The 16,359-nt window shown below is 36.4% G+C and overlaps 1 protein-coding gene across 1 annotated transcript in view; it reads left to right on the forward strand.

The window, feature by feature from the left end:
* The window catches only part of LOC131038306 (vacuolar sorting protein 18), a 394,486-nt gene that overhangs the window by 213,526 nt on the left and 164,601 nt on the right, over window positions 1-16,359 (forward strand). The window contains exons 14-15 of the mRNA XM_057970666.2: window positions 7,254-7,361; window positions 7,502-7,665. Coding sequence (XP_057826649.1) covers window positions 7,254-7,361; window positions 7,502-7,665 — 272 coding nt within the window. The remainder of the gene's footprint in view (window positions 1-7,253; window positions 7,362-7,501; window positions 7,666-16,359) is intronic.

The raw sequence follows: 16,359 nt of genomic DNA on the forward strand, positions 1-16,359 counted from the left end.
CTCTCTCCGGCCAATGCAAATAGAATTTTCTCGTTGAGTATCCTATCCTCTCTTGTATAAGGAAGCCCTAATGCTGTTTTAGTTAATCAATGGGGACAACCTCAAGGTTCCAAATTTTTGTTCATGACTACGAGATAGCTGAACGGTTGATGTGTTTTGTTGGGAGCACAAGGGGACTTACGTTTTGCAACAAACAGGTCTGTTGCGATTCTCAGACTCCGAAATAAAAGCAAAAGAGAAGAGATAGGAGACCTTAAATTAACAAGACTGGTGTGTGGGTATACAGATTCGACATAACCAATCCCTCCTTGGCTAGAATAACTCACAATCTCACAAGAATGGTGCAATCTTCAAGGGGACTTAGAAGATTTTCAGACTGCGGATACATGCCTAAGCACCCAATTCTGGCGCAACTCTAACAGACACCTGCAATTGAACTAAACACAATTTTAAACGATCAGACTAACCATGCAAAGGGATACACAATTAGCATATCCCCAATGGTATGATCCTGAATCCATCAAATACTTGCACACCAAAACGGATCTATCTAAACCTGCTAAAGGAAACCATGCAAACTAAAGAAAACCAAGATGACAAACACCATACTTCAATTTTCATATATTGATTTTGGCTGTCATTACAACAATTTCTTCAACAATTCTACTCTATTCCTAAAATCTAACCTTCTCCAAAAACTCTAACCTGATCTAATCGTCTAACTCTAAAAATCTAACTAGAATCTAACTGTAAAAATCTAACCCTTTACAATAAGAGGCATCCTACCTTTTATAGATTTTACAAATCTGAACCAGAGGCAAGGATTGACTGAATCCAAGGGCCCTGATCTGCCTTCTAGAACTTGGCAGCTTTAACCCATGCCCATTCAATCCTCAAAATTCTCCCCAACTACTTTCTCAACTACCTACAACTATTTGACATCAATTTTGGTCTATCCGGTAGTTGGAAATAAGTGTCCTGTGTCCCCTTGTTTTAAAATATCTTGAATGGGATCCACAGGTAGTTCTTTTTACAATAAAGCATTTCAGTTTTAAACTGATTTTTTGGAATTTCTTCTAGCTGTACATTTCTAAGAATGCATATTTTGTAGCATTTTGTGTTCTTAGTCTTCAATCTCGTTGGTTCACTTTTAGTTGTCGTCCGGTGGTTTGCTTTCTGGTACTTTGTTTTACGTTCTGCACTCTTGCATCTTTGCTGGCCGGCGTTGATCGTGATCGCATCTCCAATTTGCACTTCAACTTGACGCTCTAGCTCTTCCCGATATCGTCCTGCAAACAATGAATTCCACTTTGGATTAATCATTTTGAGAAATTAAATGAACTAATTTAACAAAAAATAAATTTCAACTTAAAATGCCCCTTGATGAAAATTCGCACATTTCATATCCTTTGCGAGATATTATTGCAACAAATGTCTTCCTTTGATGAACTTCAAGTGATTTGAAGGTTTTGAGAGATTTTGACCTTAGCTTTTTAACACCCCTTGGAAGAATTCGACTATTTTAGTTAGAATGTGCAACTGTTTCTTCTTTGGTTTGAAAGTCAGCATTTTTATAAAAAACGTGAACCTTTGGGCCTTATGAAATTTGGGTTTTTTGCCCCAAAGGTGCGATTTTAGAATATTTTCGGCTCAAGAGGAAGATGTGCGATTTAGAACTTGGCTCCAATTTCGGCCTACTAGGCGATTTTGCAAACTTGGTCGGCCAAAATGAGTAAAAATGCGAACTTAGACTCTCTTCACTTTTTCGGCTAAATGGGCGATTTTGCACATTGTCTTCTAATTTTGGCCAATTCGGTCGAATTGCGTGATTCAAACTTTTTGTTCTTTTTTGACCTTTTCCCCTTTTCGGCTTATGAAGCAATTTTGGGCTTTCGGCTTTGTAGGCTTATGGGAGGCTTTGTGCGAATTTGAACTTCTTTGTTCATTTTCAGCATATAGGATTGTGTTGCGTGACTTTATTAAACACGCCTTTGTCCTAGATGAAACTCAGGCACTTTGGGTGAATTGATCGTTTATGTTTAAAACGAGCTTTCCATTGTTGAATGAAATTCAAGCATTTTAGGAAAACATATGGGAACTTTTCATCTTTTGCAAACCTCGGCATTTTCAATCAAATCACGCAATTTGGTTTTACTAAGGGAATTCGGCCTTTAAAAAAATAAAAATTACGCGACTTAGATCTCCTTTCTCATTTTCACTTGCAAATTCGGCAATATCAGTTGTTTTGTGCGATTTAGGTTTTGTTTTAGCCCTTTACGTAGGCAATGAAACTTCGGCCATTTTGTCAGAACGATGCGATTTTGAACTTTGAAGCTATTATGCCTTAGCTCACGATTTTCAGGCCGACTGAGCATTTCGCTCAACTTTAGGCTCTTGCTTTTCATTTTCGGCCAAAATGATGGTTTTGTGCGACATTAGTCTTTTGAGTTTTTTTCACATCTTTCCTAAACTTGGCCAAATGAGGGCCTGTGCGCATTTTTCTTTTTCGACCACCATTTCACACAAAAAAAAGAAAAGCTCAAAGGTGCTATTTTCACTTTCTTAGCATGGGGAGACATTAAAACACCCCTTGATTTTTCGGGGAGTTCGTGTGTTCTTAGCAAACTTTCATTAATTTTTCTTTAAATGAGCGACTTAGATATTAGACGCATTTTCTTTAACTTGAAACTCAACGCACTGTGTTCTTTTGAATGTCTCTTTCTCTCCTGTGGGAAGATAGACAAAATTGGGGGTCCCCTGTGAAGCATGGCGGGTGTACATAACGCACACCAAATGGTGACTCGGCTGGGATATGTTCTTGAATATTTCAAGGATGACTATTCGGATTGAACCCCAAAATCTCTGGTATATATCCCACAGAACAACCCAAATTACAAAAGACAGATTCAAAGTAAAAATGAGGTTGCAAACTAAATCAAGTCACCAACCTTGAAAATCAAGTGTGTGCAGTGAAGTTCATTCCAGTTTGAAGAAAGTTGAAATATCATTGTTCAATCAAGACAAGTTATGTAGAGCGACTCTAACTTAAAAAGCAACCTGGACATTGCCTCGCTGCCAACAAGCGTTCATAGCCCCGACGATGTTATCGCCTATAAGCTTAGAGAGATTGCTCTATTTCCTGTAAATTCCTTTTTTTTTTTTGAAATACCGGTAGAGGTGTCTGCATTTCCAAAGCCAAGCAATTTGATATTTCTTTTCTTTTGATTTTTTCTTTTATTTTCACTTCTTCACTTTGGCTGGTAAGCAATGAAGCCTACGTGGGATTGAGCGTTACAGTGGTCGCTGAAGCAGAGCCTCAAAATTTTCACTTGCAATGACTTCCCTTTGATCAAACAATAGACCTAAGCAATTTAAGCATTTAAATGTGCAGTGATCGCAATGTTGGTGACATGATGCAGCAAGCAACTAAATTTTTAAAATGACAGCCTTAAACCAAATGGATTGACTAAAGGGGCAACCATCAATTAGGTGCTCTACCAAAGTTGGCATCTAAGAAATAGACCGGCAAAACTTCCTGACTTCGTACACCAATGCTGGGAAAAACAAACATACCCCTACAAAAATTGACAGGTAGACAACCTTTTCCGAAAGGAAACCTACACTACAGAAAGAAAACTAAACTAAAGCGGAAAACAGGGAAACTAAACTAAAACAAAAAACAAACTACTCTGAAAACAAAAAATAAAACCCTAAACTAACCATATACAAGAAGAGATCGACTGTACAAAATGAGGACCACATGCATGCATCCCCGATCCAGGATGATTTCTTAGTATGTGCAGCAATAACAAGCCAGTGGGGATAGTTCTAAGGTTGGCTGACTTCTCTTTAAATTCCGAAAAGAAAATTTTCAGTTTGCCACTCTCGGGTCTAACCAGGGCATCGGGTAGTATCAACAGTTAGGGAAGTTCTTTAGGCTCGTGGTTAATCCATTTATAGGTTGTTTTCCCATAATATTCAATATCAAACTGAATTTTTTCAGAATTAACAGTAGGATGGAAAGAAACAACCTGGCGCGTTAATGAGTCATGCGGGGGGTTGTGTGGCGGGGGGTTGTGTGGCGGGAGGTCTTCAATAGCTGTATCAGGAGGTCGCCATTGATGGTGCAACATCCCACTTGCGCCCGGCTCGTGCAAATTAGCATCAGATTCTTCAGCAGTTTGTATAGGCTGAAAAGTAGTCTTGAATTCGAACTCAGGAGAGTGGAATGCATCATCTGTTGGTGCATCTTCGGGTTCTATGAACAATGCGGCTTTATGCACTTCTGTCAGCATATCCTCAAATAGCAAGGACTCTTCGATTGATTGATCCTCAAAAACATCCTCGACAGACTCTTGGATTATATCCTGCATTGGTGAGGCTGCTGCAAATTGCTCTTCAACATCAGGCTGCTCTACGGGGCTCGCTTGATCATCATCTTCAGCCCTGGCTTCATCAAGTACAGGGACGACACAGTCACCTGCTACCATAGTCTGATTGACGGGTTCACCTTGCTCAGTACTTGGGAATTCCATCTTTTCATCATCGGGGAGTGTGGCGCTGCATTGTTTTTGCGATCTTCTGTATTCATTAGCAGCGAGGTAGGCACTCCACACTTTGCTGGTGATGGGCTCCTCCGACTCTTCCGTTAGTCCGTATTGGGCTTTGACTTGATTGACTGCCTCCATGCATAATGAGCAGATGAATTTTGAGTGTGGGTTGCGATGAATTCTGCACCACCAAAGTGACAACACGCTCTCTAAGCATAACTCTTCTTCGAGACCAAACTGGTTCACAATCCGGTCCTTTAATCGAGTGAACTCATCCATGCTTGACGGAGGACAGGGGATATCCGACTATATGAGCTCTCCTGGTTTGGGGATATCCCAGAAAAATATTTGTCCCTGCAGTGCTAGCTCAACTCTTGATAGAAATGTCAAGCAGTTCAACTCTTCGTGCTCTGTTGTGCCATGAATTCTACAGTGACCTGTTGATGTGAACTCGGATAACTGATTTGGATATGACTCCAGACTCAGTGTTTGCTAGATTTGGAAAATATTGGACCGTGGACAGTCTTCATGAAGTGGCTGACTCAACATTTTGACTCAAATTATTTTGGTATTTTCAGAACAGGGATCTTGTATATCCCAAATATAGCATTTAAAAGGTTTATTAGACTCAACTTGCTGCAAGGAACCTGATAGGGAGGCTCTCCTTCTAGCACCAATTCTGTTGACATGGCTAAAATCGTATCACTACAACTCTCTCCGGCCAATGCATAATAGAATGTTCTCGCTGAGTATTCTATCCTCTCTTGTATAAGGAAGCCCTAATGCTGTTTTAGTTGATCAATGGGGACAACCTCAAGGTTCCAAATGTCAGTTCATGACAGCGAGATAGCTCAACGGTTGATGTGTTTTGCTGGGAGCACAAGGGGACTCACATTTTGCAACAAATTGGTTTGCTGCGATTCTCAGACTGCGAAATAAAAGCAAAAGAGAAGGGATAGGAGACCTAAAATTAACAAGACTCGTGTGTGGGTAGACAGATTTGACATAACCAATCCCTGCTTGGCTAGAATAACTCACAACGTCACAAGAAAGGTATAATCTTCAAGGGGACTTAGAAGATTTTCAGATTGCGGATGCATGCCTAAGCACCCAATTCTGGCGCAACTCAAACGGACACTTGCAATTGAACTAAACACAATTTTAAAGGCTCGGACTAACCATTCAAAGGGATACACAATCAACATATCGCCCAATGGTATGAACCTGAATCCATCAAACACTTGCACACCAAAAAGGATCTATCTAAACCTGCTGAAGGAAACCATGCAAACAGAAGAAAACCAAGATAACAAACACCATACTTCAATGTTCATATATTGATTTTGCCTGTCATTACAACAATTTCTGCAACAATTCTTACTCTATAACTAAAATCTAACCTTCTACAAAAACTCTAACCTGATCTAACTGTCAAACTCTAAAAGTCTTAACTATAAAAATCTAACCCTTTACAATAAGAGGCATCCTGCCTTTTATAGATTTGACAATTTTGAACCAGAGGCAAGGATTGACTGAATCCAAGGGCCCTGATTTGCCTTCTAGAACTTGGCAGCTTTAACCCATGCCCATTCAATCCTCAGTTACCCTCTCAACCACTTTCTCAACTACCCACAACTATTTGACATCAATGTATAAATGAACTTGTTGGGGAACGTTGTGGTCCTATTCAGAATTGTGATTGTTTTGACAAACCAAATGTATAAATGAAATTGAATTAATTGGGGAAACTCTTAAAAAATTCGCTGCTTTTTGATATGGCACAATACACAACTATTTATGTATCTTATACTAGAGTGGGGATTTAGTGGGGTAAAGGGTCATTACCCCTCTTGGGGTTTGGGGGCAGCAGCTTAAGCAGAATTTATGGCCTTTGAGGACACAAGGACCTTCATGGTGCATACCATATTTGGGTATTAAACATAAAATGTCTAGGTTGTGGAGTGTTATGGGCCCTTCATAAAGGATCTAGGGTTTTTTAGTTGAGGCTTCTCTACATGCCTTCAAAAGTATGGTATGTGGTGGATGCCTTGATGCCTTGATTTTTGTAAAACATTGATGATGTCAGGCATTCCAAATCTATTTGGTGACAAGGGAGGCATTGTAGGAAATGTCCCCCAAATTGGAGAGACATGCTTCAAATCTTGTAGAGGATATGGCCGGAGAGGGGATGTTTTATTCGCATCCCCACATCATCAAGACTACCCAAAATGGGAGTACATCATAGAATACCTAAGGATGTTTCCTTAATGTTCTGTGGATAATTATTCCTAATATTAACCATATGAATCCATATCCATGTGCTAGTTATCAAATTTAGGTATCAAATCATCATGTATAATTTTTACTTAATGTACCTTGGATAATTTTTCCTAAATTTTAGGTATCAAATCATTATAGCTTCTTTTATGTATCATTGGGGAAAGGACATAGGAATTTACTGTATTTGTATGTTTGATAATGGTACGGTAACTTAATTATATTTAATACTCTATTTCAGTTCTTCTACTGTGAACATAAATTAATAAAAGTAGGACTTGGATAAATTTGATAATGTTTTTTTGGTTCATTGTTTTGTGAAAATTGTTTCAATAGTTGTTTAACTTACGTTCTTTTTAAAATTATGTTTTATTGATTTGGCACAAATGTATCATCCTCTTTTATAATAGGTATTTGACATTGCAGGATGCATTGAGAACCTTTTTGCTAAGGAAATTAGACAATCTTGGCCGTGAGGACCGTTCTCAAATAACGATGATCTCTACATGGGCAACTGAGTTGTACCTTGACAAGGTTAAAGATGTCTACTAATGTTGCATAATCTGTAATTTGGTGAACATGAATTTCTTCTTTGGAATTGTCCATGATGCTGTTCTTTAAGGAGTCTGAAGTATATTAGAACACATAAAACAATTGTTTACTTTTCTTTCTAGATTAATCGTCTACTTTTGGATGATGACAAACAAAGTGGTGGAACATCGCCTTCTTCGAATGAAATTAACACCAAGTACCAGGAGACACTTCGGGAGTTCAGAGATTTTCTTAGTGATTGTAAAGATGTTCTTGACGAAGCAACAACTGTCAAACTAATAGGGAGGTTAGTATTTTGCAATACAATTTTACATATCTTCTTAATGTTGTAAATACAATATTTTTTTCAAATAACTATATTGACAAAAAGGTTATTCATTTTCAATGTATTGTGAGTGGCTCATTAGTTCATTAGCGATGATTTTTGTTACTTTTCTGCCATGCTCCATTTCTAAAATAATTTTGTTTCTTAATATTTCTTTTCCTTGCATTGAAAATTTGGCTTCTTTTTATAGCTTTTTGTATTTAGTTTCTTTCTAAATGAGCGATTCTCTTTTATTTTTGTGTCTATCTTTTTTCTTTTTATAAGGTATGTAGCAAGTTACATTGGTTTGCAACGAATGTACATGGTGGTAAATTTTTTGGCCTCAACTAACCAGTCCAAATATTGACTTGGAGAATCTGTCTTGTTCTAGCTAAATCCACTGCATATAGACCATATTGCAATTTGAGAATGAACTAGAAAGCTCCTAAAACGTAGCCCGCATATGTCTAACATGAATATGAGAGGCTTGAGGGTAGACAAAATGTCATAAAACATGTTTTCTATATTCTTTAACATGATAAGATAAATGCCATATTGAGGGCTATGAAACCCCTTCTTTTAAGTTGAATTGTAAGTTGTAAAACTAAGCATTGGATCCATAGTAATACAACACTTAGGTGGGGACATGACATGGCTAGAGTAAGACCACTTTTAAATTACTAAGGTTAAAATGGAAAAATATAAGAAAAATCATGACAATTGCTTGTTAAAAAGAGGTGATATTAAAAACTTAGCAGTAAAATAGTTTCTTTCCCCAAACTTGTGTTTTGTTCATAATTTTCTCATTTTATTGCCATCATATTGATGAGAGCCTTTATGTCCAAAATTACTTGGATCTTGGCTGGATTAGTCTTCAACCTTGGGTTCCCAACGATATCGTGATGGGAGATAAGTTTGTACCTATGATTTGTCTATGATAGAAGAAAATTTTGTAATGAACATAAGAAAGGTCATTCAATCTTTGCATTGACAACCTATTGCACTTTTTGGAGTCTATATGCTCAAACGTACTCCAATTGTGGTTGCATGGTGAAGTGCTGCATGGTTGGATCAAAATATGATTTGCAATTCTTTGAAGATTTGACACATTAGCACCAAAAATTTTCCACCATGCATTTGAAATGGTGAGTAAAAAAATCTATCGCATTGTCCAACTTTAATTTTCAATAGTAATGTAAAAAAGAATATTTTTTAATTTTTAAACTTGAATTGTGCCCTGAATAAACTTACTTGGCTGCAGCGTCATCCAAGTTGCTTTGCATATGTCTCATGTAAAGAGGTCCCTTGTAATGTAAAAAATATTTTTTTTCAATTTTTAAACTTGAATTATGCCCTGAATAAACTTACTTGGCTGCAGTGTCATCCAAGTTGCTTTGCATGTCTCATGTGAAGAGGTCCCCTTGTAAGTCTATAAATCTCAACCAAGTACTGTTTGTTCTATGATTGTGTAGAACCCACTTAGAAACTCCTCATTAGCCATGAAATCTAGGTGAAATTGGAATGTTAGGTTTTAGAAATAGATAGTCGTATGTGAGGGCTTGTGAAGCGGAAGCTGCTATCGCTGTTGACCAATGATGTCCCATATGGGATCATACTTTGAATCCCAACACAAATGGATCTCAATACCTCCTTGGCCCTTTCCATGTTCTTGTATATACAGTCCATCGTTGGCTTCTTCCCATCAACAACTCAAAGTAGAACAACTAAAGACTCTATTAATTGTAATTATTATTAAACATTAACATAAGTGTGAACAAAAATAAATAAATAGATTGGAAATACAAACAAAAAATGAACAAAAATATAATGAAAATATGAACTAACCTCTAGAATCACCTTCTTCAAAAGCTATAAGCTATGGTCATAAAAAAACTTGTCAACCATGACAACCCCTACATTGATCTTAGCAAATGATGATGTAGACAACTCCTCACTAACAAACATGCACCTCAAAGCAACCTTTGACTAAGACAAAGATTGCACCATAATAAGGTTTGTTGCAAAATGGGTTATTCCAAACTAAGCTAGCTCCTTGTTCCTTTATTTCTTGATTAGGTTGAGGATCCAATCATGGTTGTATATGTATTTGCAAATATTTTTCCCATTTTTCACACATACCTTGATCTATAGTTAGCAAACTCAAATTCAAAGAGTACTCGGGAAGCCCTAAATTTTTGACAAAAACTTGACAAATACTCAACCAAAACCTGGCAACTTAGAAAGTACTAAAAATTAAAATTTCTTAAAAAGACATTTTTTTCGATTACAAAATGTATTAAATTAAAAAATGACATCTCAAAAAGGAAAATGAATGGTTATATAGCAAAAAAAAAGGTGTGAAAAATGCATTTTAACCAATGTTTTTTCTATGTAGGCGATTTTACCCTTGTTTTTCTTGTGCCTATAAAAACTTGCGAGTTAAGCTTGTAAAAACTCGTGGAGCAAAAAAAAATAGAGTACTCGCAAAGTTTGCAAACTATGCTTATTTGTAAATATTTACACAACATTTTTTTCACTCACCTTGCCTAAGACTTCCTCCAAAATCTTACAAGAGAATTCGACAGTTTTTGTATTTCCTAAAGCATCAATGGATTTAAAAAAGATGTGTCATTTGAAAAAGAAACCACAAAATTTTAAATCCTAATGTTTATTAATAATATAGAAATAAAAAATCTTAATCACTAAGTCAATGGGTTTCAACAAGCATAATCATCTGAGGAAGAAACAAGGAAATTCAATAATTTTTTATTTCTCCTATTTGTCCAACCATTATTCATGAGAGTGCAACCATTCTTTCGTATTTCATCCCATTCATTAATTTTGACTTTCATATGAGCCGCCGTTTGAGTCGAAAGGGTTCCCTTTATCTCCTTATCAATAGGGGCTTTAAACTTCGCCCTACAAACAATAATGTCAATAAGGAAACATTAAAAAAACAAAAACAAAAAAGGTATTGAAAAGTTTAGAGTTTAAATTCTATATACCCTTAAATTCAAAAGTTCAAGAGACAAATAAATCAAAGAATCTTTTAATAATAATAATTAATTATCTAGCTACTTGAAATGGAATGGTGCAATAAAACCAAGTCTCCAATTGCGTTCCTTGCTACATCTCAAGTGATGGTTGGGACCCTAAAGTAGCGTGTGGTATGATACTTGAGGCTAATTAGATCCACTAACTCTAAGAGCAACACTACCACTACCACTACCACTACTCAAAGATCCAAGAAATGGAGAAATCGAAGAAGAACAATCTCTATGAATGGCTTCCATCTATAATGTCCCCTACTTATACTCTGTCAATTATCAAAGCAACATCTATGTTACTACCTTAATTAAGCATAATTAACTAAACCTTGTAACATAACTTCTTAAAGCTATGCCGAATCTCAAACTGTTCCGACACTCTTCCGAGAAGAGGGCTGGGCTGCCTAGGGCGCTTGACACCAACTCTTAAAGTAGCCCAGATTACCGAACTCAGTCCATTCACCCTTGGGGCCTGCAGCCCAGATTTCAGGAGGAGTTTTTCACCCTTGGGGCTTCCTATTAGATGGATTTACTCCATCTCTCCCTAGCAGCACCCATCTCCCTTGAGGAATAGGATTAGAGTTGATTAAGTACTTAGACTGTGAATATATATTCGTCTTTCAATTATTATTAATGTATATAAAATTAAGTATGACTGTCATACATATTATAGTCTATATGAGTATATTAATATTACTACTAAATTCTGCATAAGAATATTATCAGGCTTAAGCATACACATCCCATGCATACCACCAAGAACTAGTACGTCACTGACTGTAATTAATAACAGTCCTGATCTGATCTGTTCGATGGTTGCATATTATATATATTCATTGTTGGTTCCTTATATAATTATACTAGATTATGTATTCTGCGTTTCATATGCAACAGGTTATGTGCCTACAACAATTGCTCTTTAAGAACGATCCAAACTGGATGTAGGGATAAGGTATAAACTCCATCCATGCCCCTTTTGGAAATGATGGGGATTGTCTTCATATATGAAGGGATGGGGTGTCGTAAGAGACACGTCCCTTGTCTCTTCCTGATCACTGACTCGTATTGTCTTTAATCGTGCCTCTTCACATTATAACCAAAGTGGCTATGGTGCATAGATAATATGGGTTAACCATAATCGCATCCCTTCATGATGGAGATTAGTGGAGTGTTTTGCTGCCTATATGATTAAATCCGATACTCAATTACCGATCACTCTTTATACATTTGATTGATACACTTATGTGCTGGTAGTTGAAGAGTATTATTTCCGATCTGATAATTGGCTTGATTGATGTGCTATCCGATCTTATTCTTCCCTGATCACTTAAGGTTCATTATACAAATCAGCATCCCATTTCGTACTTGATTCCTTTATCACCGATTTTGATGATGCTGGTTGACTTGTTATATTTATTTAGATCGAATGTAGACTATTGCTGAGTTCTTTTGGTCTCCTTTTGATCATTTTTCGATATTGAATCTGTTGGGGGGGAATGATGTTGATAGATCTCACTAGGAAGATTCTATGAAGATGAGCAGATTTAGGTGTATGGAATACTGACCAGAATTACTTTATGTAAAGCATATATATATGTCTCCTTTCTTGTTGGTTGAAAATTTTGTACACTTGGGGAAATATACAAAATTGTGGCTTCAACCACAGTGTGTGAGTATAAATTCTCCTAATGAAGGGAAGGCTCCCCCTATCTATCTAATACTAAAACTAAAATAGGATAAAACAACAGTCTTTCTTCTTTTTTCAAGAAAGCCAATATCCTTTGCTCTTCACAGAAAATTGATAGCAATTTAACGTAAAACAACAATAACAACTTTTGAAATAAAATGAGAGAAAGGAAATGAAGTTTCCTGAAAGCTCAAAGACTTCCGTCACTTCCTTCAGGACGGCACAGCTATATCAAGCTCAAAGTCTTGAATATGTGAAGTCCTATCTACCCTTTTCTATACCGATAATAACAAGAACAAAATATAACAGCACAAAGTCTAAAATAACTTATTCCTTTCTACACAAAACAGCAAGAACTAGTGTGAGCTCAAAGTCTCACAGCTATTTCCTATCACAAAATCTACTTCTAATCTCTCTCAAGAACAAGTGTAAGCACAAAGTCTTACAACTTCTCTTAATAGAACTTCTATTCTTACTAAAATTAATCTCCAATACTTGCAGCACAAAGTCTGCAAATCAAATTTGATTAAGCTCTTTAAAAAACACTTGCAAGAAAGACAATATTGAACACAAACTCAAGAATGTAGCACAAAATCTCAACACTTGAGCAATCTTCTTCTATTCCTTTCAATTCTTCAATTTACACATAAAAGCTCAAAGACTTCTTTGTTGCAAATTTGGCAGAGTTTTTGCTTGCTTTCAAAAAGATAAAAATTACAATAGACCCTCTCAAGTATTTATAGGAGAAGAGTCTTGAGAAAAAGGCTGGAGGATCCCAACTAAATTGAGAAATTCTCTCAACCACCATGACTTATTCAACAACTAACTAAGACTTATTCAAGGTTACAAGTCCTATTCTAAATTGACTGGTAATCAGTTTACTTGTAATTACAAAAGTGCAAGTGATGACTTGCTCTTCACAAAAATGATTTTACAAGTAAACATGTCAAAAAGGAAATTACAACTATGAAATTACAATTCTGAATATACAACCAAGTGTTGAAAAACACTTAAGTGAATGTGGTTGGGGAGGCGATAATTATTCTGAAAACTTTCTCAATAGTGTCTTCATCAAGGCAAAAACTTTCTAATGGTGAACACAATCAAGAACAAACTCAGGTTCTAGGGCAGCCACTGGAAAGGAAGAAGCATGGTGAATGTGGTTGTCCAACAAGCACTGCATATTACTATCCTTTGGATCCTCCACCCTTTTAACAAACTCTGACATGTCAACATGCCCTATTTCCGTATCCTTGATATGCTCCATGGAAGAGGAAACTTGAGAAGGGGAGATCTCATTCTGGTACTTGTCATATTTGTATTTCATCTTGTGAACACAAGCAAGAACAAACTCAGGTTCTAGGACAGCCACTGGAAAGGAAGAAGCATGGTGAATGTGGCTGTCCAACAAGCACTGCATATTACTATCCTTTGGATCCTCAACCCTTTTAACAAACTCTGACATGTCAACATGCCCTATTCACATGGTGAACACAAGCAAGAACAAACTTAGGTTCTAGGGCAGCCACTGGAAAGGAAGAAGCATGGTGAATGTGGCTGTCCAACAAGCACTGCATATTACTATCCTTTGGATCCTCAACCCTTTTAACAAACTCTGACATGTCAACATGCCCTATTCACATGGTGAACACAAGCAAGAACAAACTTAGGTTCTAGGGCAGCCACTGGAAAGGAAGAAGCATGGTGAATGTGGCTGTCCAACAAGCACTGCATATTACTATCCTTTGGATCCTCCACCTTTTAACAAACTCTGACATGTCAACATGCCCTATTTCCGTATCCTTGATATGCTCCATGGAAGAGGAAACTTGAGAAGGGGAGATCTCATTCTGGTACTTGTCATATTTGTATTTCATCTTCTTTGGAGTAGAAGATGACGGTAAATCAGACATTGAACAAGAGCTTGGCACACTATGATGAAGATCTAGAAGTATCAAAGCAACATCAAGATCAGCCCAATGAAACAATTTCTTCTTTTCAATGGGAAAAACTCTATCCCTCTTTGAGAGGAAAATGGTGAATAAATAGGAACACTTGGAAATTGGCTTTTGGGCAATTTCGGATCTTGGGAGATATGTTACAAGTATGTAAGTGGGGTAGGACATATTCCCAATCGGGTTTGTAAAACCAAAATGCAAGCATACTTGTATTAAGAAAAATGGAAGAATGTGTGAAAAATGGAAAAAGATAATGGGAATGGAATGTGTGTACAAGAGTGATGAATGCAGATGAAAAAGGAAAGAATTTTGGAAGATCATCTTCAAGAGAATGGGAAAAACCTTTACTTGTAATTAGGTTTTAAAAACCTGAAATTGGAAGGATGAGCTTTTTAACAACTTTGAAACTTGAACTTTTGGCAAAAGATGATTAAGTCTTTTCAACCAAAGGGGAAAAACTCACTTTTTCATCTTGCAATCGAATTTTTAAAACCTGAAATGCAAACATAAAAAAAAAAGGGGAAAGACAATGCAATACTATTCAAGACTTGGATAGAAAGGGGAAGATCTCTCTCAAATCCGAACTAGAGCAAAACATACAAGGAATGATCAAACAAGGAATGAAAACAAAAAGAAAGGAAAAGAAAGCAAAATTGAAAATAAACCTTACCTTGCTTAATCAAGATGCTTCTTCAAGAGATGAAACAATCCTTGAAAGGAAGAACTGATTCCTTAAATAGAAAATGAAACCACAAAACTGAAACGCTTGCCACGTCCAAGACAAACTCGAATTTTAACCGAATGCACTAAAAAGGACATTCAAAAAGGAGAAAGAATAGGTCAAATCCTCATGGAAAACCCATGTAGGAGAAATATAAACCAAAACACCTAAGTTCCAACTGAAAAACGTGGCATTCCAATCTCCAAATCGTGGCATTCAAAAACAGCCCATGGAGGAAAAAACGCAGTCAAAGATCAATGAAATGGCAACCAAAAAAGCTGCAACGTTTTTCCAAAAGCATAAAATCTGCCTTGAATCCAAAACGCCTCCTCATCCCATGGATTCCTCCACCAAAATCAGTTAGAAATTGTGGCAAAATTGAACTCTATGGAGAGGAAAGAGAGTCGGGTTCTTGGTAGGAAGCAACAAGTTTAGAATGCCTTGCAAAGACATGTAATCGGGTTTTAGAAACCCTTTTACAAATTTTAATTTGTTTCACTTTTCATTTTTTAGGCAAATCGGGTTTGTGAGAGAAAAGAACATGTCAAAATAACTTGTAAGAGGGAAATAAAATCCCCTTTACAAGTTTTAATGACTTAACTCAAAAAAGAACTTGTCATAGGGAAATAAATTTCCCTTTACAAGTGACTAGAAAAACAATAAAACATGTAATAGGGAAATAAAATCCCTATTACATATAAAAAGTAACTTTAAAACTTGTAATAAAGAAATAAAATCCATATTACATGTTAAAATCACTTAAGTAGGAACTTTTAAAAGGAATTACAAGTTCTTTTTAACTTATAATTTTAAATTAACTTGTAATATGTCCAAAAAGTTCCTACAATGACTTAAAAGACATAAAGCAACAAAGGGGAAATAAAAAGTAAGTTACAAGTTTAAAAATTACATAAAGTGCACTTGTAATTGACTTAAAATTTCCCTACAACACTAAACAAGAGAAGAATAAAACTTGCAATCCAAGGAAAATTTCCCACCTGCAGTCAGGAAGGAAAAACTTGAAATTGAAAGAAAAACATAGCAAACGAACTCAGAATGCAATGAAATTTGAAACGTGGATCGAGGATGGATTAAGGATTAAGCCAGTCCAAGGGCAATGCAAAATTTTACCTCGGGAAGCGTTCCTTAGAGTAAAATTTTCATTTTTAAACGATTTTTAAAGGGGTTGTCTATTTTTGTGAATACAAAAATATGGACAACTCGCTCTGATTGGGGAATTCATTTCACTTATTGTGAAAGAAT

The sequence above is a fragment of the Cryptomeria japonica genome, chromosome 6 (genome assembly GCF_030272615.1).
Source record: "Cryptomeria japonica chromosome 6, Sugi_1.0, whole genome shotgun sequence".
Taxonomy (NCBI): Eukaryota; Viridiplantae; Streptophyta; class Pinopsida; order Cupressales; family Cupressaceae; genus Cryptomeria; species Cryptomeria japonica.